This window comes from Argopecten irradians, chromosome 12, assembly GCF_041381155.1.
Source record: "Argopecten irradians isolate NY chromosome 12, Ai_NY, whole genome shotgun sequence".
Taxonomy (NCBI): Eukaryota; Metazoa; Mollusca; class Bivalvia; order Pectinida; family Pectinidae; genus Argopecten; species Argopecten irradians.
This window is the reverse complement of record NC_091145.1, coordinates 40,951,705-40,979,636: the sequence shown is the minus strand read 5'-3', so window position 1 is coordinate 40,979,636 and position 27,932 is coordinate 40,951,705. Positions and strand designations below refer to the sequence as shown.

The 27,932-nt window shown below is 34.8% G+C and overlaps 1 protein-coding gene across 2 annotated transcripts; it reads left to right on the top strand.

The window, feature by feature from the left end:
• Positions 1-560: 560 nt before the first annotated feature.
• On the top strand, positions 561-27,932 carry LOC138335831 (gelsolin-like protein 2). Of its 2 annotated transcripts, none has more exons than XM_069284979.1 (14): positions 561-704; positions 7,053-7,102; positions 9,138-9,218; positions 19,023-19,096; positions 19,461-19,535; positions 20,108-20,179; positions 20,550-20,677; positions 20,965-21,073; positions 21,262-21,372; positions 22,391-22,477; positions 22,913-23,007; positions 25,038-25,119; positions 25,843-25,938; positions 26,552-27,932. In XM_069284979.1, the coding sequence occupies exons 2-14, from the start codon at positions 7,096-7,098 to the stop codon at positions 26,645-26,647; spliced, it is 1,113 nt and encodes a 370-aa protein (XP_069141080.1). In that variant the 5' UTR covers positions 561-704; positions 7,053-7,095; the 3' UTR covers positions 26,648-27,932. The 2 variants fall into 2 exon arrangements, with proteins under 2 accessions (XP_069141080.1, XP_069141082.1); XM_069284981.1 differs by having other exon boundaries at positions 614-699.

Here is a 27,932-nt window from a genome sequence, read left to right as displayed (position 1 = left end):
AGTCAGGTATACACACCTGTAAACAAGTCAGGTATACACACCTGTAAACAAGTCAGGTATACACACCTGTAAACAAGTCAGGTATACACACCTGTAAACAAGTCAGGTATACACACCTGTAAACAAGTCAGGTATACACACCTGTAAACAAGTCAGGTATACACACCTGTAAACAAGTCAAGTATACACACCTGTAAACAAGTCAGGTATACACACCTGTAAACAAGTCAGGTATACACACCTGTAATCAAGTCAGGTATACACACCTGTAAACAAGTCAGGTTTACACACCTGTAAACAAGTCAGGTATACACACCTGTAAACAAGTCAGGTATACACACCTGTTAATAATCAAAACGTTGACAAACTTTATATACATATGTCGCCTGGTTAGCTACTGAAATTGTGGTGTATTTTAATTGCTTAATTACTTGTCTCCCGACATGTAAATTATGAAATACATACATATTAATTGATGTTATTTACACACATGTCACGCTAATTTTGAAATACTTGAAGGATATCCAACTACAATATCGATTGTGTATATGAGGAGAAGTGTGTGACGACATTGTATGCTGTGTTTTGATATCCGTGCTGTATTTAGAAATACCCGGAGTCCGTGACCCGATTTCTCGTGATTTAAGTGGTGTACACACGATTCCTTTCACATTGTGGAAAAGGACACTTGTTAACCAGGTGGGGTAAGTCTGTTCTTTATATCCTATTTTACTTCCTTGTACTTGTGCATTTACCACTCTGTTTATCAATGTATTATAAATGTATGTCCACTTTAAATAATAAATGCATCACTTTATCATTTTGTACAAGAACACCCGTATTCCGGTGACTACGTCATACCGATCGCGAGTTGTGCTACATATCGAATCTAACCTTATATAGGTCGCGTTTTGTATACATTTGGACATGCTTTCTCGTGTTATATTAAAATCAAAATCAAAGAACTAGGGTTAGATCTTTCGATACTGTATTTAGTTTAGGGGAAGGACGAATGGGGGTGGGGGGGGGGGTGGGGGGGTGGGAAGGGAGGGGCTAGTTGTTTACTCATTCTCGAACTTTCGTTTTATAAAGATTAGTTTAGACACTACGTACACATATAACCTTCCATTGTTAAAATCTAGTCATAACTAGTTCCTTAAGATACCTAACTATGATGGTGGGTATATAAATAGCTGATATTGAGATATAATGCATTTGATTAACCTGTTTATTTGTTTCTCCGCTTTACCTCGTTATGCTTCGCTGATTTTACGACATTCATTATGAAGTTACACAGGAACTTATCATAATTATATGAAGTCATGTCATTTCATTAAACACAAACTTATTAGCTACATAATGTACCTTGGGACTAGAGGATTCGTCGGTACGTGAAATATTATTCCAGGAAAGTTTAAGATCAGATTTCAATCACATGATGCTGATATTTCGAAATATCACTACATGATCATTACAAATGTCATGCTCTATCTCTAATGGCTGACCAACTAATGTCCTTGCAACATAATGATATTCACAATGAAATTCCATCTCCCATCATACGTGTACTTCGCAATATGTGGCTCAATTTACACGTGTCGCCAAATTTACACTTGTGATAATGATTACATGTGTGGTTATAATTACTCGTGTAGCTATGATTACACGTGTGGTTAAAATTACACGTGTAGCTATGATCACACGTGTGTTTCCCGGTTGTGGCCTCCCAAGTGCGTTGTGTACCTGAACATATAAAACCGTATTACTGCTGGTCTCGATCAATACATAGAGACCAGTAATCGTCCATTGTATGTTTAGTATAAATGTGAATCGTTATGTTTATTTCCCCTGGCAAGAATTCAATACTGTTAATGTAGTCTGTTATCTTTAGTATACTCTATTAAGGTCTTTACAGGACAAACTAGAATATGTCAACAACCTATCGGCGGAGTACGGTACTGGGGACATACTCACCTCCATAAGTCAACTCTCTTCTGAAAAAACATTACACAATCAACCAGTGAAAAATACGCCAGTTTCCGTGCCGAATTCCGAAATATTGCAAGAACTTTACCTCAAGAAATATTGATAGTGCAACCATTACATATCTGACTCTTACTAGGGCTGGATCAATGTATCGATATACCGATTCGTATCGGTTTTCAGCAGCATATCGAATATCGATACGCAAACATGCTGTATATCACTGTATCGTTTTAACAATCCAACCTTCTGCTTTTGTTATAGAAATAGGAAATTCCAAAAAAAAAATCATTCTAAAACATCATTCAAGTAAGAGCATTTCAATCAAAAGGAAGTGTTGAATGCATCTGTGTCACTTAGATTGATTAGAAATGTCTTTTCATAACTAAGAACACGAATTGACAGAAATTAATTAACACAGATGATATAAACCAAATCAAATGTTCGGTAGATTTTTTCAAGATTATAGAATGTTTTATCAAAATTGTCTTTTATTGTCATAATATTCAAAACACTATGGTCAACTGAATTTGAAAAAGAGGTGTATTGTATCGTCAATACGTATCGTGTATTGTTTCGGTGTATTGTCAAAACGTATCGTATCGTTTTAGACCTTCCAATTCCCAACTCTTACTAAGGGTAAACGTTATACTTTATTGGAATGGACTCTGAGCACATCAACATGACTTGTGTTTTGACTTCTTATAATGTAATCGGAACAAATAGGTATGTGATCACTGATCAACTATCTAGCTATATACATGTATATAGCCCGAAGCTCCAATACTCTCGTCCAATGTCATTATGATGCTCCTCAGGCGTTTGGCTCTATAGACATTTCTCTCTCTATATACATATATATATGTAATAATGTGACATAGTATGATCTATTGATATACAAGTATATATTAAAATTTAGCAAAATAATCCATATTGTACTATCAAATATTATATAAATACTAACATGTTTATGACTTCTTATACAAACATAATCTAACTGTTTCATAAAATATGAAGAATGAATAGTATTGAAGGATTTGGATATATATATTCAACTATTTTTTCCGCAGGTATTCATTGTTACTATATTCTCAAATCCATACTATAACTCAACCATTTGATTCTCAAATTTGTATTAAACTATTGATATTACATTTTATTATAATGAATTACCTAGATATAATATTAAAGTTTTATCCTTTGTCTGTACCAAGTTCTTTGACAGGAGTAGATCATAGGTAAACCCTTATAACACTCATATTTTTATATTACATTATGTATAAACCCATTTTCTCCAGTGTTATAATTAATTTATATGCATATGATTTAATATACTCCCTCAGTATGGCTCTTTCTCTGGACATTCCTGACTAGGACCAGTACTCAGTGGTAACACTATGGACTTTATAGTACTGCCCGGTCACTAGGAATGGCTTGTGTGGGAGTGATATTGAGGGATCTAAATTCAAATTAAATTCAAATCAATATCAACTGATTTAATTCAAGGAACTGTATATATTGAACTGATATGAATCCATTATAAATTTCAACTTTAAATTATCTGGCAATACAGTATCCAAATTTTAACTATTAACAAAACCATAGGTATACATCGGAGTGTTATCATAGTATTACTTACAAGTGTATCCTTAATATATATTTAATTTTAATATTGTCCGTAAAATTACATATATTATATATATCATTTTGAGATGTACATGTATGTATCCACAGGGAGAGGGCTTATATAGGCATAGCCTGCTGCCCAATCCCTATTAAATCTAATGATTTAATAAAAATATTTTGAAATGAAAAACATAGTATTCATATATATAGAGAAAAAAATGTCTATAGAGCCAAACGCCTGAGCTCATACGGGTCAAGGCCCTCATCTTCTAAAAATAGATTAAAGTGTTAAAGTAATAAGTGAGAAGTTAAATGCATCGATATGGGGATTCTGTTTGCGGATGTGAGTTGTTCAAACTTCTCGTCATCATCCGGTCTTAAACATAGGATCGTTATATAGACGTGGTCATTGTTGTCGAGCGTCCAGCAATGTTATACATTATCACTGCCTAATTGTAATAAAAATCTAACAAGTACTCATTGTAATGGACACCATCACATATTCCCCCTAACGACCCCTCCCCCATCCCTACCTGCAACAAATCAAGAATGCAGTTGCACAGTGTATGAACATCTTTGGAGAAATTTCAATGTACTTTTATATTGGAATTAATGGTCTCCTAAAATGTACACACCTAATACAAGGCTAGTTTCAGAGGAATTGATTTGACAGTGATCATGACTGTATAGCATCCCTTAAAATTTTAAGTTAACCCCCCCTCCCCCCTTTAACCAATTTTCAATGAATTGTGACCCAGCGACAATATTTCATTTTTTTATCATATTGATCAGCATCCCTTAATACCCATATATACAATTTTCATTGAAATCAGACACAGAAATATAAAAACAGGAAGTTGACCCAGCGGCAGTCTTGGAATACCAAAATACTTTACGAAAATATTTGCACGTTGTTCGCCTTCCCTTAAAACCCATATAGACCAATGTTTATTTCATTGTGTCATAAAAGCTTAATGAAACCTTTGAACAGACTGGTCCTAATAGCACAATCAGACTGGGGTTCGAACTTGGGACCCCGGAGTGCTCTACATTTGTACATGTACCTTGTAGCCGGCGATCGATCCGATCTAGAATCGTTATACTCTTCCCTGTTTGCCCGTAAGACGCAATATACACCCCAGTTCGGATATCTCCCTGTTAAGCTCACTATCTATGCTCGAAATGGATTTGGTCACAGAGACCAAATGTAGTAAGAATAAAAAAAAATCTACGGTCAAACCGGGATTCGAACCCGGGACCCTCCGAAAGCTAGCCGGAGTGATTCACTAATTCAGAGACCTAGTCGCAGACGATTGACGCGAATCAGAACCGTTTCACTAGCTTCGTCACGTGACTAGGACAATGGATTACATAACTAGCTCACCTCTCCGATAACTGACCAGTGAATTAACTAGCTCACCTGTCCGAGAACTGACTAATCAAAAACGAGGTTTACATCTCACATGTCCGAGAACTGACCAGTCGTAAACAAGTTTTACATCTCACCTGTCGAGAACTGACAAGTCATAAACGAATTGTGCATATCAGCTGAATTCCATTTATCATATTTTGTAAATGTTTAAAAGATCTAGAGATTGGTTTCTATGGGTCGATGTTCGGACTCTCCGGAAATAACTCCTCGAAAAGTAACATTCGGACATCCACACAAAGTCAATATCTTTGATTCCAACATTGAAATAAAAACATTGTAACGACCAAAATTTTATAACTTATTTTAAGATCATAATTATGATTTTATTTAAACTTCTGATAAAATAAGTTCTTTATAATACTGACGTCAATTAGGATTATAATTAGTTCATCGTATTTATGGACTTAATTAAGGAAAGAAAAACGGTATATAGCTAGTATATTAATAATCCGAAATAAAAGGCCAAAATAAATTAAAAGTAAAATAAAAAAAATATCTATGGAATATATTTTCAGCCACTATAGAGCCTTCTTCAGTCCAAAATAATACTAACACAATGTGTTCGTCTTCATTATGGATCAATACAAATGTATTAGGCGTACTGGTCTCTCCGATCACAGACTTGACAGACTGCCCGGGTACACTCACCAGGTATATATCGGGGATTAAAACCAGGAAGTGTGAGATATCATTAATCTTAGGATTTAAAGTCTTTCGTGTAACAAAATGACATTACTCGTAACGTATGTGTGAGAATACATTATAAGGAAACAAGCCCAAGACTTCGAAATCTGACATGTATGGCTATCACCAGACGTTTCGGAAGGGTGTGCGGGCTTTGTTTCCTTGACGGCTCTCGTCAGTGTATCAAGTGAAGCAGCAAAAACTAACAAAACCACGAGATATTTACTTCAACATTCACTTATTTTTGTTAACGATCCAATACAGTAATGAGAGCAGCCTTCAGGCTCTTACTTTTATGTGTATTGAAATTCTAAACATGTAACATGAACGGTATTTCGTATTAATTCTATAGGGTATTAAAGCCATCGAAGTTAACAGATAATGATAATGCTGACACATAGATACCGCCCAATTACATCACGATACTTTTCAGTATATACCCCAATGAGCTTCGTTACTAGGCGTCATACTCTGTCTAATTCTCTTATGCAATTGACCTTTCCTAAACCAACAGAACGTAAATGGTCAACTGATAAAAGCTGACTAATAAACATCAAAGGTATGACTGATTTTACACAGAGTCGTGGATATGTATAATCATTGTCTGTCTGCGGAGAGTTTCAGTGTCACAAGGGGAGGTAATGCTAATTCTGGGGAAAGTTTAACAAAATAAGATACAGGTGATGCGGGACAGTATTGTAATTAAATGTTATTTAACTAAAAGTGTTCCTTTTTTATCAAAATGTCAACTGCAAAACATAATTTATAATATGCAAAACATGTCATACGTGTATTTGGATTATTTTAAACTATTTTGTTTCTGGATCCCCCCCCCAACACCACACACAGAGAAAAGAACATCAATTATTACTATTATTTGATAGTGATTATGTTAACATTATAATCAAGTACTCATCCATAATATCATGGTACATACATCGTATTAAATATACCTGGTATCAACTATCCGTGACAAACACAACATTGCGCAATACAAGGATGGAATCTGACCACGTTCTTCTGTCCAGGGATGTCATTTCATCCAGACTATTTTACACCAAATATTGGTAATTTCTGCGTATATTGCGTAATGTTTCCTTCGGTGGATATCCGTCATAAATAATTAACAAAATTGGTCACGTGATATTGACAGATGACCGTGTCTTGTGAAGTTAAACTTCCATTAATACGGGACACAAACTATTCACATACGCTGGTAGACGGAAGCTATAGGCGGTGAGCGTGCTGTAATCCGGGATACGGTGACAGTTATACACAGTGTTACTAGAAACGAAAACTAATTCTTTTAAAACATCTTAATTTGCAGAATTTTCTACGTTTAGGAGTCCAAGAGAACTTAGATCATCAGAATGTCAGGTAAGACTGTTTTTCTTTATATTAAGTGTGTACATGTTTAGGACTAATAATGTCGGCCCCATTTTAACAAGAGTCATTGTACATTGTGTATCATGTTTATATAAGCATTGGAGAATAAGTCTTGTATTAGGTTCAATGAACCATGTACATTTAGCATGCAAACAACTAAACATGAATTTGGCAATATTTCAAAATAATTGCACATTTGAAATGTTGGAATGGCTGCTAATCCGAATTCTTCGATATACCTTATCCTTTTAAATACGTTACATTATCATCTGCATACATACATTTTTGTATAATAGAAACCAATAGGTTTATTGAGGATGAACTGTTCGATCAGGACTGATGTCAGATTCTCTTAGCTCAACGTTTACCAGACAGAAATGTACAAATATGTCTGATTACAGTCGCCTGGCCTAATAATTCACACAAAGTGTTTATTTGTTATCTATTGAACATATCGTTCAGCTGAAAATGATCTTGCATACACGTACCTTGCAAATACGGAAAACATGTATAATGGGCATTGTTTTCAAATCGATACCATGTGTAAGCCTAATTGATTCAATTCCGCGTTACGAAAATATTCCATGTCTAAATCAAAGGATAAAACTACACAATACATTATACAAATTACGACAAAAACACACAACGAAAGCTGTCAACAAAGCAAGACTTCATCTTACCCGCATATTTAGTAAATTACAGGTGTATTAGCATACCGTACATAATTGTTGTACTACACACAGAGTCGACTTGAACACAGGTGAAATGTGGCATCACATGGAAATGTTTAGTACATTCCGTCATTGACAAGTAAATTGTACGATACTTTAATGACCCTTGGTAAAGTAAACAAGTACAACAGTCGACCGTCACTGTCAGTATAGTTTAAGCCAATTGTAAACTGAACAGAAATGATATATGCTACATGTTGACGACTTCGTTATTATAAAGAATTCACATCACAAATTAACTTCTTTCTTTCCTCATTAGCAGGACACAATATCTGATTTAAAATTATTTTGAAACTAATAGTCCTAAATCATAAACATTATTTCCTGGTTTAAATGTTTGTATCATATGACACATGTATAGTGATACTGGTATCCAATCACACAGTCTGGATTTGATTGCGTTATTAATGGCAGTTGACGCAGCCTTTCTATCCTGATATGTGGTAGTGATCAGTATGGGGATGTAGTCTTGTGTTTCATAGATTACATAGTAGGGCTGCATCAATATACAATATAACTTATAATACGATACGTATTACGATCCATATTTCCAGCGTAAAAATCAAGGCCATGATAGTGAACACCTTCATCAACAGTGTGGTAATGGTCCCAACAAAAAGTGCAGTAAATGCACTTTTTCTATGTTGTTGAGGTACTTATCATAAGGATTTTAAGAGTGAAATATAGCTTAAGTAAAGGTTTGAATAAATTTTGTAAAAGAAATGAGAATATTCATTGTATCACTCACGCTACGGTACAATACCATATTTCGTTGAAGGATTATTTAAATAAGTTAATGGCATCATGGACTTCTAAACTATAATCATAATCGTGCGTGTTAGGAGGTATTGCGCCATGATCCAGCACATTTGGTATCAACCTCCAACACATACAAGAACACAGTACATGTATATATGATAACAATAGCCTTATGGTTTGTCCCAACCTAAACAATATTACACATGCCTGACGCAGTCATACAGTGCTGAAAGTTTGACGTCATTTAAAAATTCATCTTTATACTCAATCTGATAATGTTGACAAACATTAGGTACTTTTTAAAAAAGTCATTGTAATTTATCTATTAAGTGATTAACCTGTCCCACGCCCCTGCACCAACAGTCTGTTTGACATAATTATCATTATCGACGGTGAAAACTATTCATGAAGAAAATGAAGTTAATCATAATGTACACTTCAAATCCAAAATAAACATTAAAAGTCAGTTTAATATTGAATATCAATGTTGTTGAGCAATGATAGAAGTGTTAATTTAGGATTGGTACACATTCCAGGCCTGATTAAACAGAAACAGTATGACTGGAAGGACTCTAACCTCGCCCTGTTTGGCTCGGACACGGAGAGACAGGTGAAAAGTAAGTAATACAGGTAACATTGTCAGGTATCCTCGTCGTGTAATACAGGTAACATTGTCAGGTATCCTCGTCGTGTAATACAGGTAACATTGTCAGGTATCCTCGTCGTGTAATACAGGTAACATTGTCAGGTATCCTCGTCGTGTAATACAGGTAACAGTGTCAGGTATCCTCGTCGTATAATACAGGTAACAATGTCAGGTATCCACGTCGTGTAATACAAGTAACAATGTCAGGTATCCACGTCGTAATACAGGTAACATTGTCAGGTATCCTCGTCGTGTAATACAGGTAACATTGTCAGGTATCCTCGTCGTGTAATACAGGTAACAATGTCAGGTATCCTCGTCGTGTAATACAAGTAACATTGTCAGGTATCCTCGTCGTGTAATACAAGTAACAATGTCAGGTATCCACGTCGTAATACAGGTAACATTGTCAGGTATCCTCGTCGTGTAATACAAGTAACAATGTCAGGTATCCTCGTCGTGTAATACAGGTAACAATGTCAGGTATCCACGTCGTGTAATACAGGTAACAATGTCAGGTATCCTCGTCGTGTAATACAAGTAACAATGTCAGGTATCCTCGTCGTGTAATACAAGTAACAATGTCAGGTATCCACGTCGTGTAATACAAGTAACAATGTCAGGTATCCACGTCGTGTAATACAGGTAACAATGTCAGGTATCCTCGTCGTGTAATACAGGTAACATTGTCAGGTATCCTCGTCGTGTAATACAAGTAACAATGTCAGGTATCCTCGTCGTGTAATACAGGTAACAATGTCAGGTATCCACGTCGTGTAATACAGGTAACAATGTCAGGTATCCTCGTCGTGTAATACAGGTAACAATGTCAGGTATCCTCGTCGTGTAATACAAGTAACAATGTCAGGTATCCACGGTATCCACGTCGTGTAATACAAGTAACAATGTCAGGTATCCACGTCGTGTAATACAGGTAACAATGTCAGGTATCCACGTCGTGTAATACAGGTAACATTGTCAGGTATCCTCGTCGTGTAATACAAGTAACAATGTCAGGTATCCTCGTCGTGTAATACAAGTAACAATGTCAGGTATCCACGTCGTGTAATACAGGTAACATTGTCAGGTATCCTCGTCGTGTAATACAGGTAACAATGTCAGGTATCCTCGTCGTGTAATACAGGTAACAATGTCAGGTATCCACGTCGTAATACAGGTAACATTGTCAGGTATCCTCGTCGTGTAATACAAGTAACAATGTCAGGTATCCTCGTCGTGTAATACAGGTAACATTGTCAGGTATCCTCGTCGTGTAATACAAGTAACAATGTCAGGTATCCACGTCGTGTAATACAAGTAACAATGTCAGGTATCCACGTCGTGTAATACAGGTTACAATGTCAGGTATGCTCGTCGTGTAATACAGGTAACAATGTCAGGTATCCTCGTCGTGTAATACAGGTAACATTGTCAGGTATCCTCGTCGTGTAATACAGGTAACATTGTCAGGTATCCTCGTCGTGTAATACAAGTAACAATGTCAGGTATCCTCGTCGTGTAATACAGGTAACAATGTCAGGTATCCACGTCGTGTAATACAGGTAACATTGTCAGGTATCCTCGTCGTGTAATACAGGTAACATTGTCAGGTATCCTCGTCGTGTAATACAAGTAACAATGTCAGGTATCCACGTCGTGTAATACAAATAACAATGTCAGGTATCCACGTCGTGTAATACAGGTAACAATGTCAGGTATCCACGTCGTGTAATACAAGTAACAATGTCAGGTATCCACGTCGTGTAATACAGGTAACATTGTCAGGTATCCTCGTCGTGTAATACAGGTAACAATGTCAGGTATCCTCGTCGTGTAATACAGGTAACATTGTCAGGTATCCTCGTCGTGTAATACAGGTAACAATGTCAGGTATCCTCGTCGTGTAATACAGGTAACATTGTCAGGTATCCTCGTCGTGTAATACAGGAAACATTGTCAGGTATCCTCGTCTTGTAATACAGGTAACAATGTCAGGTATCCACGTCGTGTAATACAAGTAACAATGTCAGGTATCCACGTCGTGTAATACAGGTAACAATGTCAGGTATGCTCGTCGTGTAATACAGGTAACATTGTCAGGTATCCTCGTCGTGTAATACAGGTAACAATGTCAGGTATCCTCGTCGTGTAATACAGGTAACATTGTCAGGTATCCACGTCGTAAAATAAGGTAACATTGTCAGGTATCCTCGTCGTAAAATAAGGTAACATTGTCAGGTATCCACGTCGTAAAATAAGGTAACAATGTCAGGTATCCTCGTCGTAAAATAAGGTAACATTGTCAGGTATCCTCGTCGTAAAATAAGGTAAAATTGTCAGGTATCCACGTCGTAAAATAAGGCAACATTGTCAGGTATCCTCGTCGTAAAATAAGGTAACATTGTCAGGTATCCTCGTCGTGTAATACAGGTAACACATGTCATACAACGTTAAGCGTCTTTGTCCATAAAGTTGTCAGTTTCTGCTTAGCACTAGTAAACAATTCTAGACACAAGTTTAAGTAATTACGAGATTTATTGGGTAGATAAAGGGATACATTTTTGACAATTTACCCATATTTCCTGTTAATGCTATAGTTAGAAAGGGACCAACTACGTACACAATACATAATTAGAGTTTGGTATTTAAAAACATGATATATGTATTAGGTGACCATGTCTACCGTGTTAAGGAAGTGTTTGGTTGAATATTTTATTTGTTATATGTATTATGTGACCATGTCTACCGTGTTAAGGAAGTATTTGGTTGAATATTTTATTTGTTATATGTAGTAGGTGACCATGTCTACCGTGTTAAGGAAGTATTCAGTTGAATATTTTATTTGTTATATGTAGTAGGTGACCATGTCTACCATGTTAAGGAAGTATTTGGTCGAATATTTTATTTATTATATGCATTAGGTGACCATGTCTACCGTGTTAAGGAAGTATTTGGTTGAATATTTTATTTGTTATATGTATTGGGTGACCATGTCTACCGTGTTAAGGAAGTATTTGGTCGAATATTTTATTTGTTATATGTAGTAGGTGACCATGTCTACCGTGTTAAGGAAGTATTTGGTCGAATATTTTATTTGTTATATGTAGTAGGTGACCATGTCTACCATGTTAAGGAAGTATTTGGTCGAATATTTTATTTATTATATGCATTAAGTGACCATGTCTACCGTGTTAAGGAAGTATTTGGTCGAATATTTTATTTGTTATATGTAGTAGGTGACCATGTCTACCATGTTAAGGAAGTATTTGGTCGAATATTTTATTTGTTATATGTAGTAGGTGACCATGTCTACCATGTTAAGGAAGTATTTGGTCGAATATTTTATTTGTTATATGTAGTAGGTGACCATGTCTACCATGTTAAGGAAGTATTTGGTCGAATATTTTATTTGTTATATGCATTAGGTGACCATGTCTACCATGTTAAGGAAGTATTTAGTTGAATATTTTATTTGTTATATGTATTGGGTGACCATGTCTACCGTGTTAAGGAAGTATTTAGTTGAATATTTTATTTGTTATATGTATTAGGTGACCATGTCTACCGTGTTAAGGAAGTATTTAGTTGAATATTTTATTTGTTATATGCATTAGGTGACCATGTCTACCGTGTTAAGGAAGTATTCAGTTGAATATTTTATTTGTTATATGCATTAGGTGACCATGTCTACCGTGTTAAGGAAGTATTCAGTTGAATATTTTATTTGTTATATGTATTGGGTGACCATGTCTACCGTGTTAAGGAAGTATTTAGTTGAATATTTTATTTGTTATATGCATTAGGTGACCATGTCTACCGTGTTAAGGAAGTATTTAGTTGAATATTTTATTTGTTATATGCATTAGGTGACCATGTCTACCGTGTTAAGGAAGTATTTGGTTGAATATTTTATTTGTTATATGTAGTAGGTGACCATGTCTACCGTGTTAAGGAAGTATTTGGTTGAATATTTTATTTGTTATATGTAGTAGGTGACCATGTCTACCATGTTAAGGAAGTATTTGGTTGAATATTTTATTTGTTATATGCATTAGGTGACCATGTCTACCGTGTTAAGGAAGTATTTAGTTGAATATTTTATTTGTTATATGTAGTAGGTGACCATGTCTACCATGTTAAGGAAGTATTTGGTCGAATATTTTATTTGTTATATGTAGTAGGTGACCATGTCTACCATGTTAAGGAAGTATTTAGTTGAATATTTTATTTGTTATATGTATTAGGTGACCATGTCTACCGTGTTAAGGAAGTATTTGGTCGAATATTTTATTTGTTATATGTAGTAGGTGACCATGTCTACCGTGTTAAGGAAGTATTTGGTTGAATATTTTATTTGTTATATGTATTATGTGACCATGTCTACCGTGTTAAGGAAGTATTTGGTTGAATATTTTATTTGTTATATGTATTGGGTGACCATGTCTACCATGTTAAGGAAGTATTTAGTTGAATATTTTATTTGTTATATGTATTGGGTGACCATGTCTACCGTGTTAAGGAAGTATTTGGTCGAATATTTTATTTGTTATATGTATTGGGTGACCATGTCTACCGTGTTAAGGAAGTATTTGGTCGAATATTTTATTTGTTATATGTATTGGGTGACCATGTCTACCGTGTTAAGGAAGTATTTAGTTGAATATTTTATTTGTTATATGTATTAGGTGACCATGTCTACCGTGTTAAGGAAGTATTTAGTTGAATATTTTATTTGTTATATGTAGTAGGTGACCATGTCTACCGTGTTAAGGAAGTATTTGGTCGAATATTTTATTTATTATATGTAGTAGGTGACCATGTCTACCGTGTTAAGGAAGTATTTGGTCGAATATTTTATTTGTTATATGTAGTAGGTGACCATGTCTAACATGTTTACACTATGTTATTTGATGTGGTCATTTATCTAAATAAAGAAGGTTTATAATGATTTGTAGACCACCAAGATTACTGACCACTTGTGCCAGGTCCGGTCGGGAAGATCACTGTGGGTCATTACTTACGGACAGAACATCTTCTGTTAATATCTTTATTTAATATAGATGAGGAAGGAAGATCTAATTCTCCCTCCATCCGGATATAACTCACATCCTGTGGCATATAGGTTGACATACTTATAAGTTATATAGTTCCTTTAAAATATGAACTAAAATGAGACATTTATTGTCAATGACAATTTGCGTACGAAAAGATGCTTTCCTCGCCGAATATTAAAATAAAAGTTTTACAATTAGTAATTTGTAATACAAATATAATACCGAAAACCCACTCTCATCAAAACAGATATTTGTTACCTACGTGACCTCTATATTATACCTTATATGGTGGGGTAATATTTATAATAATGTCATTGTTATCTACATGACCTCTATATTATACCTTATATGGTGAGGTAATATTTATAATAACGTGATTGTTACCTACGTGACCTCCATATTATACCTTATATGGTGGGGTAATATTTATAATAATGTCATTGTTATCTACGTGACCTCCATATTATACCTGATATGGTGAGGTAGTATTTATAATAATGTCATTGTTACCTACGTGACCTCTATATTATACCTTATATGGTGAGGTAATATTTATAATAATGTCATTGTTATCTACATGACCTCTATATTATACCTTATATGGTGGGGTAATATTTATAATAATGTGATTGTTACCTACGTGACCTCTATATTATACCTTATATGGTGGGGTAATATTTATAATAATGTCATTGTTACCTACGTGACCTCTATAGTATACCTTATATGGTGGGGTAATATTTATGATAACGTGGTTGTTACCTACGTGACCTCCATATTATACCTTATATGGTGAGGTAATATTTATAATAATGTCATTGTTACCTACGTGACCTCTATAGTATACCTTATATGGTGGGGTAATATTTATAATAACGTGGTTGTTACCTACGTGACCTCCATATTATACCTTATATGGTGAGGTAATATTTATAATAATGTCATTGTTACCTACGTGACCTCTATATTATACCTTATATGGTGAGGTAATATTTATAATAATGTCATTGTTACCTACGTGACCTCTATAGTATACCTTATATGGTGAGGTAATATTTATAATAATGTCATTGTTATCTACATGACCTCTATATTATACCTTATATGGTGGGGTAATATTTATAATAATGTGATTGTTACCTACATGACCTCTATATTATACCTTATATGGTGGGGTAATATTTATAATAATGTCATTGTTACCTACGTGACCTCCATATTATACCTTATATGGTGGGGTAATATTTATAATAATGTCATTGTTATCTACGTGATCTCTATATTATACCTTATATGGTGAGGTAATATTTATAATAATGTCATTGTTACCTACGTGACCTCTATATTATACCTTATATGGTGAGGTAGTATTTATAATAATGTCATTGTTACCTACGTGACCTCCATATTATACCTTATATGGTGAGGTAGTATTTATAATAATGTCATTGTTATCTACGTGACCTCCATATTATACCTTATATGGTGAGGTAGTATTTATAATAATGTCATTGTTATCTACGTGACCTCCATATTATACCTTATATGGTGAGGTAGTATTTATAATAATGTCATTGTTATCTACGTGACCTCCATATTATACCTGATATGGTGAGGTAGTATTTATAATAATGTCATTGTTATCTACGTGACCTTCATATTATACCTGATATGGTGAGGTAATATTTATAATAATGTGATTGTTACCTACGTGACCTCCATATTATACCTTATATGGTGAGGTAGTATTTATAATAATGTCATTGTTATCTACGTGACCTCCATATTATACCTGATATGGTGAGGTAGTATTTATAATAATGTCATTGTTACCTACGTGACCTCTATATTATACCTTATATGGTGAGGTAATATTTATAATAATGTCATTGTTACCTACGTGACCTCTATATTATACCTTATATGGTGAGGTAATATTTATAATAATGTTATTGTTACCTACATGACCTCTATATTATACCTTATATGGTGGGGTAATATTTATAATAATGTCATTGTTATCTACGTGACCTCCATATTATACCTGATATGGTGAGGTAGTATTTATAATAATGTCATTGTTATCTACGTGACCTCCATATTATACCTTATATGGTGGGGTAATATTTATAATAATGTCATTGTTATCTACGTGACCTCCATATTATACCTGATATGGTGAGGTAGTATTTATAATAATGTCATTGTTACCTACGTGACCTCTATATTATACCTTATATGGTGAGGTAATATTTATAATAATGTCATTGTTATCTACAAGACCTCTATATTATACCTTATATGGTGGGGTAATATTTATAATAATGTCATTGTTATCTACGTGACCTCCATATTATACCTTATATGGTGAGGTAGTATTTATAATAATGTCATTGTTACCTACGTGACCTCCATATTATACCTGATATGGTGAGGTAGTATTTATAATAATGTCATTGTTACCTACGTGACCTCTATATTATACCTTATATGGTGGGGTAATATTTATAATAATGTCATTGTAACCTACGTGACCTCCATATTATACCTGATATGGTGAGGTAGTATTTATAATAATGTCATTGTTATCTACGTGACCTCCATATTATACCTTATATGGTGGGGTAATATTTATAATAATGTCATTGTTATCTACGTGACCTCCATATTATACCTGATATGGTGAGGTAATATTTATAATAATGTCATTGTTACCTACGTGACCTCTATATTATACCTTATATGGTGAGGTAATATTTATAATAATGTCATTGTTACCTACGTGACCTCTATATTATACCTTATATGGTGAGGTAATATTTATAATAATGTCATTGTTACCTACGTGACCTCTATATTATACCTTATATGGTGAGGTAATATTTTTAATAATGTCATTGTTATCTACGTGACCTCCATATTATACCTTATATGGTGAGGTAATATTTATAATAATGTCATTGTTATCTACGTGACCTCCATATTATACCTTATATGGTGAGGTAATATTTATAATAATGTCATTGTTACCTACGTGACCTCTATATTATACCTTATATGGTGAGGTAATATTTATAATAATGTTATTGTTATCTACGTGACCTCCATATTATACCTTATATGGTGAGGTAATATTTATAATAATGTCATTGTTATCTACGTGACCTCCATATTATACCTTATATGGTGAGGTAGTATTTATAATAATGTCATTGTTACCTACGTGACCTCCATATTATACCTTATATGGTGGGGTAATTTTATAATAATGTCATTGTTACCTACTTGACCTCCATATTATACCTTATATGGTGGGGTAATATTTATAATAATGTTATTGTTACCTACATGACCTCTATATTATACCTTATATGGTGAGGTAATATTTATAATAATGTCATTGTTACCTACGTGACCTCTATATTATACCTTATATGGTGAGGTAATATTTATAATAATGTCATTGTTACCTACGTGACCTCCATATTATACCTTATATGGTGAGGTAATATTTATAATAATAATGTGGTTGTTACCTACGTGACCTCTATACTTATATGTGAGGTACTTATATGTCATTGTTAGTGTATATATACCTTATATGGTGATAATATTTATAATATGTCATTGTTACCTACGTACGGACCTCTATATTATACCTTATATGGTGAGGTAATATTTATAATAATGTCATTGTTATCTACATGACCTCTATATTATACCTTATATGGTGGGGTAATATTTATAATAATGTCATTGTTATCTACGAGACCTCCATATTATACCTGATATGGTGAGGTAGTATTTATAATAATGTCATTGTTACCTACGTGACCTCTATATTATACCTTATATGGTGAGGTAGTATTTATAATAATGTCATTGTTATCTACGTGACCTCCATATTATACCTTATATGGTGAGGTAGTATTTATAATAATGTCATTGTTATCTACGTGACCTCCATATTATACCTGATATGGTGAGGTAGTATTTATAATAATGTTATTGTTACCTACGTGATCTCTATATTATACCTTATATGGTGAAGTAATACTTATAATAATGTCATTGTTACCTACGTGACCTCCATATTATACCTGATATGGTGAGGTAGTATTTATAATAATGTCATTGTTACCTACGTGACCTCTATATTATACCTTATATGGTGGGGTAATATTTATAATAATGTCATTGTTACCTACGTGACCTCTATATTATACCTTATATGGTGGGGTAATATTTATAATAATGTCATTGTTATCTACGTGACCTCTATATTATACCTTATATGGTGGGGTAATATTTATAATAATGTCATTGTTATCTACGTGACCTCCATATTATACCTGATATGGTGAGGTAATATTTATAATAATGTCATTGTTATCTACATGACCTCTATATTATACCTTATATGGTGGGGTAATATTTATAATAATGTGATTGTTACCTACGTGACCTCTATATTATACCTTATATGGTGGGGTAATATTTATAATAATGTGATTGTTACCTACGTGACCTCCATATTATACCTTATATGGTGGGGTAATATTTATAATAATGTCATTGTTATCTACGTGACCTCCATATTATACCTCATATGGTGGGGTAATATTTATAATAATGTGATTGTTACCTACGTGACCTCTATATTATACCTGATATGGTGGGGTAATATTTATAATAACGTTATCGTTACCTTGTACGTACAGAGGAGTCCGCTGAAAGCGAGCCTGCCTGGAAAAAAGCTGGGGAGAAAGTAGGGCTACAGATCTGGAGGATTGTGGTAGGTGCTATAGACAGCATAATCTAGGTCATGTGTCGGTAGATAAATCATACATTGATGTATAAATATTTATCAAAACTTTTTTTCCAAAAAGAATAATTCTTTGGTAATGAGCATTTTCAGAATTCAGAGAACGAGATCTTAGACTTATAATTAAGCATTCTTGGGGCCATTCCCAAATCGTTGTCGATGTAAAATAGAAGAATAAGAATAAAACGCAAATGCATATGAAAGCCAAACTTTAAGTATAAGGTCAAAGTCAAACACGTTCTCAGTATCTAGTACTTTAGACGAACACGATCATTGTTGTAAAAACAGTTCATATCTAAAAGTATTAGAAAGGTAACACTCTTTTGTACTACAGAAATTCAAGGTAACTCATTGGCCGAAAGAGGATTACGGCAAGTTCTACGATGGAGACTCTTACATTATACTGAATGTAAGTAATATTTATAGTCTTTTTACCTGTAGCATTCCCGCCCCTCCCTTTGTCCCCATCCCGTACCTCCGCCCCTCCTCTGCCTCTTGCCCAATGCCTCCGTTAAATGTGTGTCAATCCATTGTATTATGTTACTATGGTAACAATCTAGCCTTATCAAATAAATTTATGCGTTCGTTTCTCGTATACATGTAAAACTACAGCGAGCATATAACGTTGATACTCTACACTAAAACATGCTAAAGATTATCATAGCCGAGCGATTACAGAAATCAGCACCGCCATACAGTATTACAGACGATATCCTTGTTAAGATAAGGTCATAGATTACGTATTCACATTCTTAAGTACACGTAGCTTCTTTTGTCCCTAAAATATAACAGTTTCTCTACCTTCTCAACCACACACAAACGTGTCGTCTATCTGCAATATTGTAGCTCTAAATATATGTCGACAGACAATGATGTGGTCTTCAGGCTAAAACGTATCATATTATAATCGTTCAACATGCCTATGTTTTAATGAAGTCTTATTAGGACACAATAACAACAGGCCATGTATTTATATTTCAGACATTTAAAGAAGATGGCGGAGAAGAACTTCTTTACGATGTTCATTTCTGGATCGGCAAGTACAGTACACAGGTATGTCGAAGTAAACTTTCTTAGCATCAAAAACGAATAGATTTATTTCATAAATAGCACTGTATAACAATAAAAATGGATAGAATTGCAGCAAGGTAACCGCTGCGAATCCAGTTTTAAAGTAAAATAATGCGGATTTATATGGGACGTATCACCGAGACAATGTCCTTACGCGAACTACACAGCGCAAAAATAAACACATCATGAACAGTTAAAAGCTGACGCAGCCAAAATATGAACGTGAGAAAATATGAAAACGAGAAAATATTCAGGTTTACATTTTGCTACTAGCCCTTACATTTGTGTGGTGGAAACAATTTGAGGATTCGTTTGAGCAGATTCACTTTTGAGATGTATGTCCCGTTGTTAGGATGAGTACGGGACGGCAGCCTACAAGACTGTGGAGTTAGATACTCTACTGGACGATAAACCCATACAACATCGAGAAGTTCAGGGGAACGAGTCGTCATTGTTCCGGTCGTATTTCAAAACAATAACGTGAGTACCCAACACTATACACAAAACCAAAAGTTAAATGTCACGGATAAAGAACTGATACTAAACAGGGTTTACAATGTAACACACGTTTGTATCACAGATCTGAGATTATATAGGTCAACTATCGTTTGTCATATGACCTATATGACTGTGTAGGTCAACTATCGTTTGTCATATGACCTATATGACACTGTAGGTCAACTATGACATACATATTTGGAGTACTACGACTAGGAAAATCTCCGGTATTTGTTTGCTCAACATACACGTGATGGTTTTTGTTTTAGATATATCAATGGCGGAGCAGAATCTGGATTCAATCACGTGAAACCGACTGAATATACCCCCAAATTGTTCCATTTCTGTGGAGATCGTCATAAAGTCGTGGTAACTGAGGTAAGTATATGATAACAGTCTGTCTGACGTCAGTTAGACCTTACATGAATATTTCATCTTTAGGATGAGCGAGAGTCACAAAAATTACACGGTCTTTAAAATGTTGAAATGATGACTCGCGCCATGGTTTATGTCTTTCAATAGTACCTATTACAGCATTGAATCCTAACATGATGTATATATGACAGATTCCCCGCCAGAAGAAGAGACTTGACTCCGGAGATGTTTACATCATGGACCTTGGTACGATGATTTACCAATGGAATGGTACAGGATCCAACAAGGACGAGAAGAACGCGGTAGGTGCTATGTATAATGTAACTGAAAGCACATCAATAATATACCAGATATTAAGGGTTAAAGAAGTAATATCAACATGATTTTCCAGATGACATGGGATCCAATCATACGTAAATCTGTTGGATACAAATTACTTCAAATGGTAAATATGGGACAAAGAAGTAATTCCAACCGTGTGGACAAAAACAATTGCCAAATTTTCGAGGCGATCTTCTCCTTTATCAAGACACACAAAACGAACACGATTACATAATATGATGCGAACAGTAAAACGGGACAATGAAAGTAGACAAATATTAATAATATTACTAACATTACATGTGATAGACAACAGAATGGCAGGAGGGGCTATAGATGTAGTGCAAACGAAAGGGCATTTGTCATTCACAAAAATTAAATAAGAAACATTGCAAGTTAGATACGGAAATATTCCTTTGGATTTAGAACTGTCGATATGTGTAACAGTTTACCAGAAAATATCATAAACTCAACAACATTAAGAGACTTCGAGATAAGTCTAGACAAGCACTGGGCTAATTTGGAACTTAAATACAACCACTTGGGGAGCTATAAAGGGAACACGGACGTGCCAATTAACTAACTATATTTAATAATTGATATCACTTAATTACTAATTGTACATCATGGATATTATTTCATTGTATTTCATTGTATGAGATATGGACATAGAGGCATGTTACTTGCCTGCGTCCATAAAATATCTTATTAAAATCTTATTAAAACATCCAGTATTCACCAGGATTATAGCAACTTTGAAAACCAACATACTATAATACTGTATTGGTGTATGTGGTGCTGGTCGTTTTGTGGACTTATAATTAGATATTCTTTGTGATTATTAGCAAAATTATGGAAATCATACATGGATTGATCTTCATTATGTAGTTTATAAAAGACTGATAACACCGAATCTACATTTTCACGTGGTATGCCATTTTACTTTTTTTTGATATTAATTTGTCCTTCATAATATACAATTGCATTTTACTTTTCTAGGCTGCTCGGTATTTAGCAGACCTGAAGGGTCAACGGTTCGGAAAGGCTAAAGCGGAGGTCCTGGAGGAGTACGACTTGGAGGAAGATGTAAGATGTTATAGCATAGAAACACTCTCTACTCTAATTTCTAAATTGAGACTGAACAATCCCCCTAAACATATTGTTTCTCGTTGGTCACTAACATGCCGGATATCCTACCAGAAGCCTACATCAGTTATTTTCTGTTGAGTCGCACCTCTTTCCATCATTATACCCCCTTCCCTCTTTAAAAGAGAAAATTTGGAACGGTAAATTCCGGTACTTATGAAAAGTTAAGTGTCTTCTGCATTTTAGCTTCTTCTATAACTATCGAACCTTACCTCAACCCTAAAAAGAGAAATTTTAAGCTGGAATTTCCTGGTGCTTATGGAAAGAAAAGGTTTTTCACAGATTGGAATTTCTTCTAAATTAAGCACAATTATTTGTTTACATAATTATTTCGTTGCTAGACATAACGGAAGGTATATTTTTTTCTATATTCAGCACGAATTCCTTCGAAACTTGGATGGCGGGGAACAAGAGGACTTTTCACAATCTTCTATTCAACAATCACTAAACGAAGAGAAGAAATTGTACAGGTAAATAAGATATTTTACTGAAAATTCAAATTGAAGTGGTTCACAGTACATTTTATAAAACATCTATTTCGATTGATATTGTTCGCTTTTGGTTAATGTATAACAATAGGACAAAACAGCTAGTTGCGATACTTACATCACTGACAAATACTGAAATGTCGACACAGTGGAGTGGTGACCCTAACATCACTGACAAATACTGAAATGTCGACACAGTGGAGTGGTGACCCTAACATCACTGACAAATACTGAAATGTCGACACAGTGGAGTGGTGACCCTAACATCACTGACAAATACTGAAATGTCGATACAGTGGAGTGGTGACCCTAACATCACTGACAAATACTGAAAGGATGAAACAGTGGAGTGGTGACCCTAACATCACTGACAAATACTGAAATGTCGACACAGTGGAGTGGTGACCCTAACATCACTGACAAATACTGAAATGTCGACACAGTGGAGTGGTGACCCTAACATCACTGACAAATACTGAAAGGATGAAACAGTGGAGTGGTGACCCTAACATCACTGACAAATACTGAAAGGATGAAACAGTGGAGTGGTGACCCTAACATCACTGACAAATACTGAAATGTCGACACAGTGGAGTGGTGACCCTAACATCACTGACAAATACTGAAATGTCGACACAGTGGAGTGGTGACCCTAACATCACTGACAAATACTGAAAGGATGAAACAGTGGAGTGGTGACCCTAACATCACTGACAAATACTGAAAGGATGAAACAGTGGAGTGGTGACCCTAACATCACTGACAAATACTGAAAGGATGAAACAGTGGAGTGGTGACCTTAACATCACTGACAAATACTAAAAAGGTGAAACAGTGGAGTGGTGACCCTTACATCACTGACAAATACTGAAAGGATGAAACAGTGGAGTGGTGACCCTAACATCACTGACAAATACTGAAATGTCGACACAGTGGAGTGGTGACCCTAACATCACTGACAAATACTAAAAAGGTGAAACAGTGGAGTGGTGACCCTTACATCACTGACAAATACTGAAAGGATGAAACAGTGGAGTGGTGACCTTAACATCACTGACAAATACTGAAAGGATGTAACAGTGGAGTGGTGACCTTAACATCACTGACAAATACTGAAAGTATGAAACAGTGGAATGGTGACCCAAACATCAGTGATAAATACTGAAATTTCAAATAGACGAATATTATATGGTGTACCTCTCTAACTAACATTTGTAACATAACATACACCAATTGGATAGTGATTCTGCCATTGTTGAAGAACAACTGTATAACTAACGCATAATGACCATGCTGTTTTAACTCAATTTTAAGGTGGATATTAGTGATGTATTTGCCATGAGCATTGTCCCATTTGTAATAACCAATAATGTGAAATTATACAATGTGTTATTACAGAGTGTCCGACCAATCATCTGTGACTATATAATGTGTTATTACAGGGTGTTCGACCAATCATCTGAAATTATACAATGTGTTATTACAGGGTGTCCGACCAATCATCTGTGACTATATAATGTGTTATTACAGGGTGTCCGACCAATCATCTGAAATTATACAATGTGTTATTACAGGGTGTCCGACCAATCATCTGTGACTATATAATGTGTTATTACAGGGTGTCCGACCAATCATCTGAAATTATACAATGTGTTATTACAGGGTGTCCGACCAATCATCTGAAATTATACAATGTGTTATTACAGGGTGTCCGACCAATCATCTGAACATACAATGTGTTATTACAGGGTGTCCGACCAATCATCTGAAATTATACAATGTGTTATTACAGGGTGTCCGACCAATAATCTGAAATTATACAATGTGTTATAACAGGGTGTCCGACCAATAACATGTAATTATACAATGTGTTATTACAGGGTGTCCGACCAATTATCTGTAACTATACAATGTGTTATTACAGGGTGTCTGACCAATTATCTGTAACTATACAATGGGTTATTACAGGGTGTCCGACCAATTATCTGTAACTATGCAATGTGTTATTACAGGGTGTCCGACGCCTCTGGGAAATTGGACATGAAGCTGGAGAAGGCGGGTAACGGTATCAATAAGGGAGACTTGGATACCAATGTAAGTAGTCTTATGTAACTGTATACTATAGCCGCGATATACCTCTAGGTTACATTCTCTTTAGCTAGTAAACTAGATGTTCGAAGTTCGTTCCCTAGCCACACCCTCAATACTTCATGAGTTACTATCACTATCGTGGACTATTTCGTAGTAAAAGTAAAGACACATATCACATATCTGCGCCAACACAGCATTTCTTTGAAAATTTACAGAGAGCGACGCTCAACTTCAAAGTAATACAATGTACCGAACTTCCTGTATCATCTGTTGTTGCGCACAGCTTTGCTATGAAATGTTCTGGGATAGGATATACCGACAGTGATAGTAATCCCTGGAGTGTCGAGGTCACCCAACTTTATTTCGCATCCTGTTTTATTTTCCGAATTTAGCGAAAGTTTATTTCCAGGTGAAAAATAAATACAAAACTGATAGTTAAAGAATATTCTCTTTAATTTCGGTTTCGCGAAAGCTCATCTCTGACATGTTTTGATACAGAATTTAGGAGCCAAAAGAGAAAATTGGCTTACTGTACATATGTTTCACTTATTTGTATCAATAGTATGTGTCATTACAATAGCAAATTTAAATAGAGAAAAAATGATAAATATAACTTATCGAATGCATACTTAAAGATGTATTGTGGTAATCCCAGTGATTGGCTACTTACAGTATGTCACAGATCTCGTGATTGGTTGATATGCCATACATTCTTTGTTTTTATAGGACGTGTTTATTTTCGACACATCAGCCAGTTTGTATGTATGGATCGGAAAAGGAAGTACTTTGGCCGAGAAAAGGAATGCCATGACGTATGCACACGTAAGTATGAAGCATAAGTAGGCCTACGGTTGACTGATGGATTATAAGGGTTCGAAACTTTTTTGGTGGGGATGGAAATTGGAGTATGTTTGATAGGGGCTGCACACAAACACGGAATAGTACACTCTTCTTGAACACATGCTTGAATAATACTACAGTAACCAAACTACAATCCCACATATGGCCCCGAGTCAGACATTGGTTTTTTTTTTTTAAATAATAATTTATTAAATCAATATTTTTCTATTGAATATAAAAGACAACATAAGTGCTTGTACAGATTTTTTTTAGTTTCTTCAAATTGTATCATTTAATTTATTATTTTTTACATGATTGACAGCCGTAAACACATTGGTTTGTATTACTATGGATGTACTTATTTTAGCGCAAATGCCTAGACAAATTATCCGATGAAGTCAATTAGTGATACCGGTGCAAAGGTTTTTATCTTACAAATGTATCAACTGAGGTCATCGTCAGCCATCTTATAATTCAATGCTGTTAATGATGGTGCTTACACTGTATCAAATAATACAGTATTACCTGATCAGTCTCTAAATACTTGTGACAGATGGTAACGTAATAACTCAAAGAATTATCTTTTTATCAACAGAACTACCTGATGAAGAGCAACCATCCCCTGATCCCAGTCACCTGCTTATCCGAGGGAAAGAAACACTCCGAGTTTGAAACTGCCATGGCCGCTTAACCAGTCCGTACTGTGTCTATATTATATAATATAATGTCTCGTTTACTTTTGGAGATCTGTCTTATTGAATTAACACTATGAAAGGACATGGATTGGATATATACAGGATATTCATTAATTTGTCATGCGATCAATAACCTATCCACTGGAACGTCTCCTCTGAGGAACTTGTACAAATCTGCCATCACCAAGTGATATTGTGATACTGCATTGGATAAACTGTGTCTGGTTTTAGACGGAGACCAAAACTACTCTCTTAAGCATCATCAATGACTATCATTATTTATTGTGAGAAACAAAATATTGTTAATCAAAATTAATCTTTTTACCAACTCGCCTCATCCATCAAAATTTTTTATCATTATTATGATTTACTTTATACATTTTATGTATGTGTGGATATACACTGTATTAGTTCGTAGTTTTTACTTTTCACCGTTACGGTGTACATTGTATTAGAGTGCTCTCCCCTTTCCCTTTACTATCGTTATACAGGAAGAAATCGTTTGTTTTTCTGTTTGACTGACCCCCGAACCGCTTCTCTACGAATACGTACAGTAAAAGTGCAATTATTAGCCCAGTGGAAAAACAACTCAAATTATTTATTTTCGCGACGACTGAATTTCGTGCCTAACGACTTTTTCATGACGACTGAAATTAAATGTCTAACGACTTTTTCATGACGATTTAGTTTCGCGTTTGAAACTCAATTGGTTCTATTGTGCGTAGGTTTGGAACATGTTCACAGCGATTAATTTTGGCGATTCCTCCTCACCCACGAATCTAAATCACACACGAAAATCAGTTGGTTTGCAGTATCCACAAATAGTTTGGACACACTAAGCTTATCGAAAATACAAAGTATATACCCTTGAACATATAAATGTTTGTAGTATATGTATTGGTGATATAAGGAGTGGTATTAATCAGATTGTGTCACATTGTAACCGAGAATAGGGGGAGGGGGTTGGAAATGACAAATGAACAATATATCACCCGTCAACAGAGAATATATATATATGAGGACAGCTTCTTAACCAGGTACAGATATGTAATAACATGTATTCATATTACATATGCAATTACATTCCTAACTGAAAACAGGACTTTAGAAAGAAAGCTCTTAGTATAAACAAGTTCATTATCACATATCTGTCACTTATTCACATTTGACTGGCGTTGTTTGCGATTAAAAGTATGCGTAGAATACTTTGTAATGAACCATGGCCATATAGTTATGTGGAGAAATTATTTCTTACAGCAATAAAATTGTTTTCAGATACAA

Excerpts from the sequence above, each read along its gene's own strand:
- LOC138335831 (XM_069284979.1), top strand. Across the intron at positions 20,678-20,964 it reads TCGTATTTCAAAACAATAAC|ATATATCAATGGCGGAGCAG; the intron begins GTGAGTACCCAA and ends TTTTTGTTTTAG. Across the intron at positions 25,120-25,842 it reads AGGGAGACTTGGATACCAAT|GACGTGTTTATTTTCGACAC; the intron begins GTAAGTAGTCTT and ends TTGTTTTTATAG.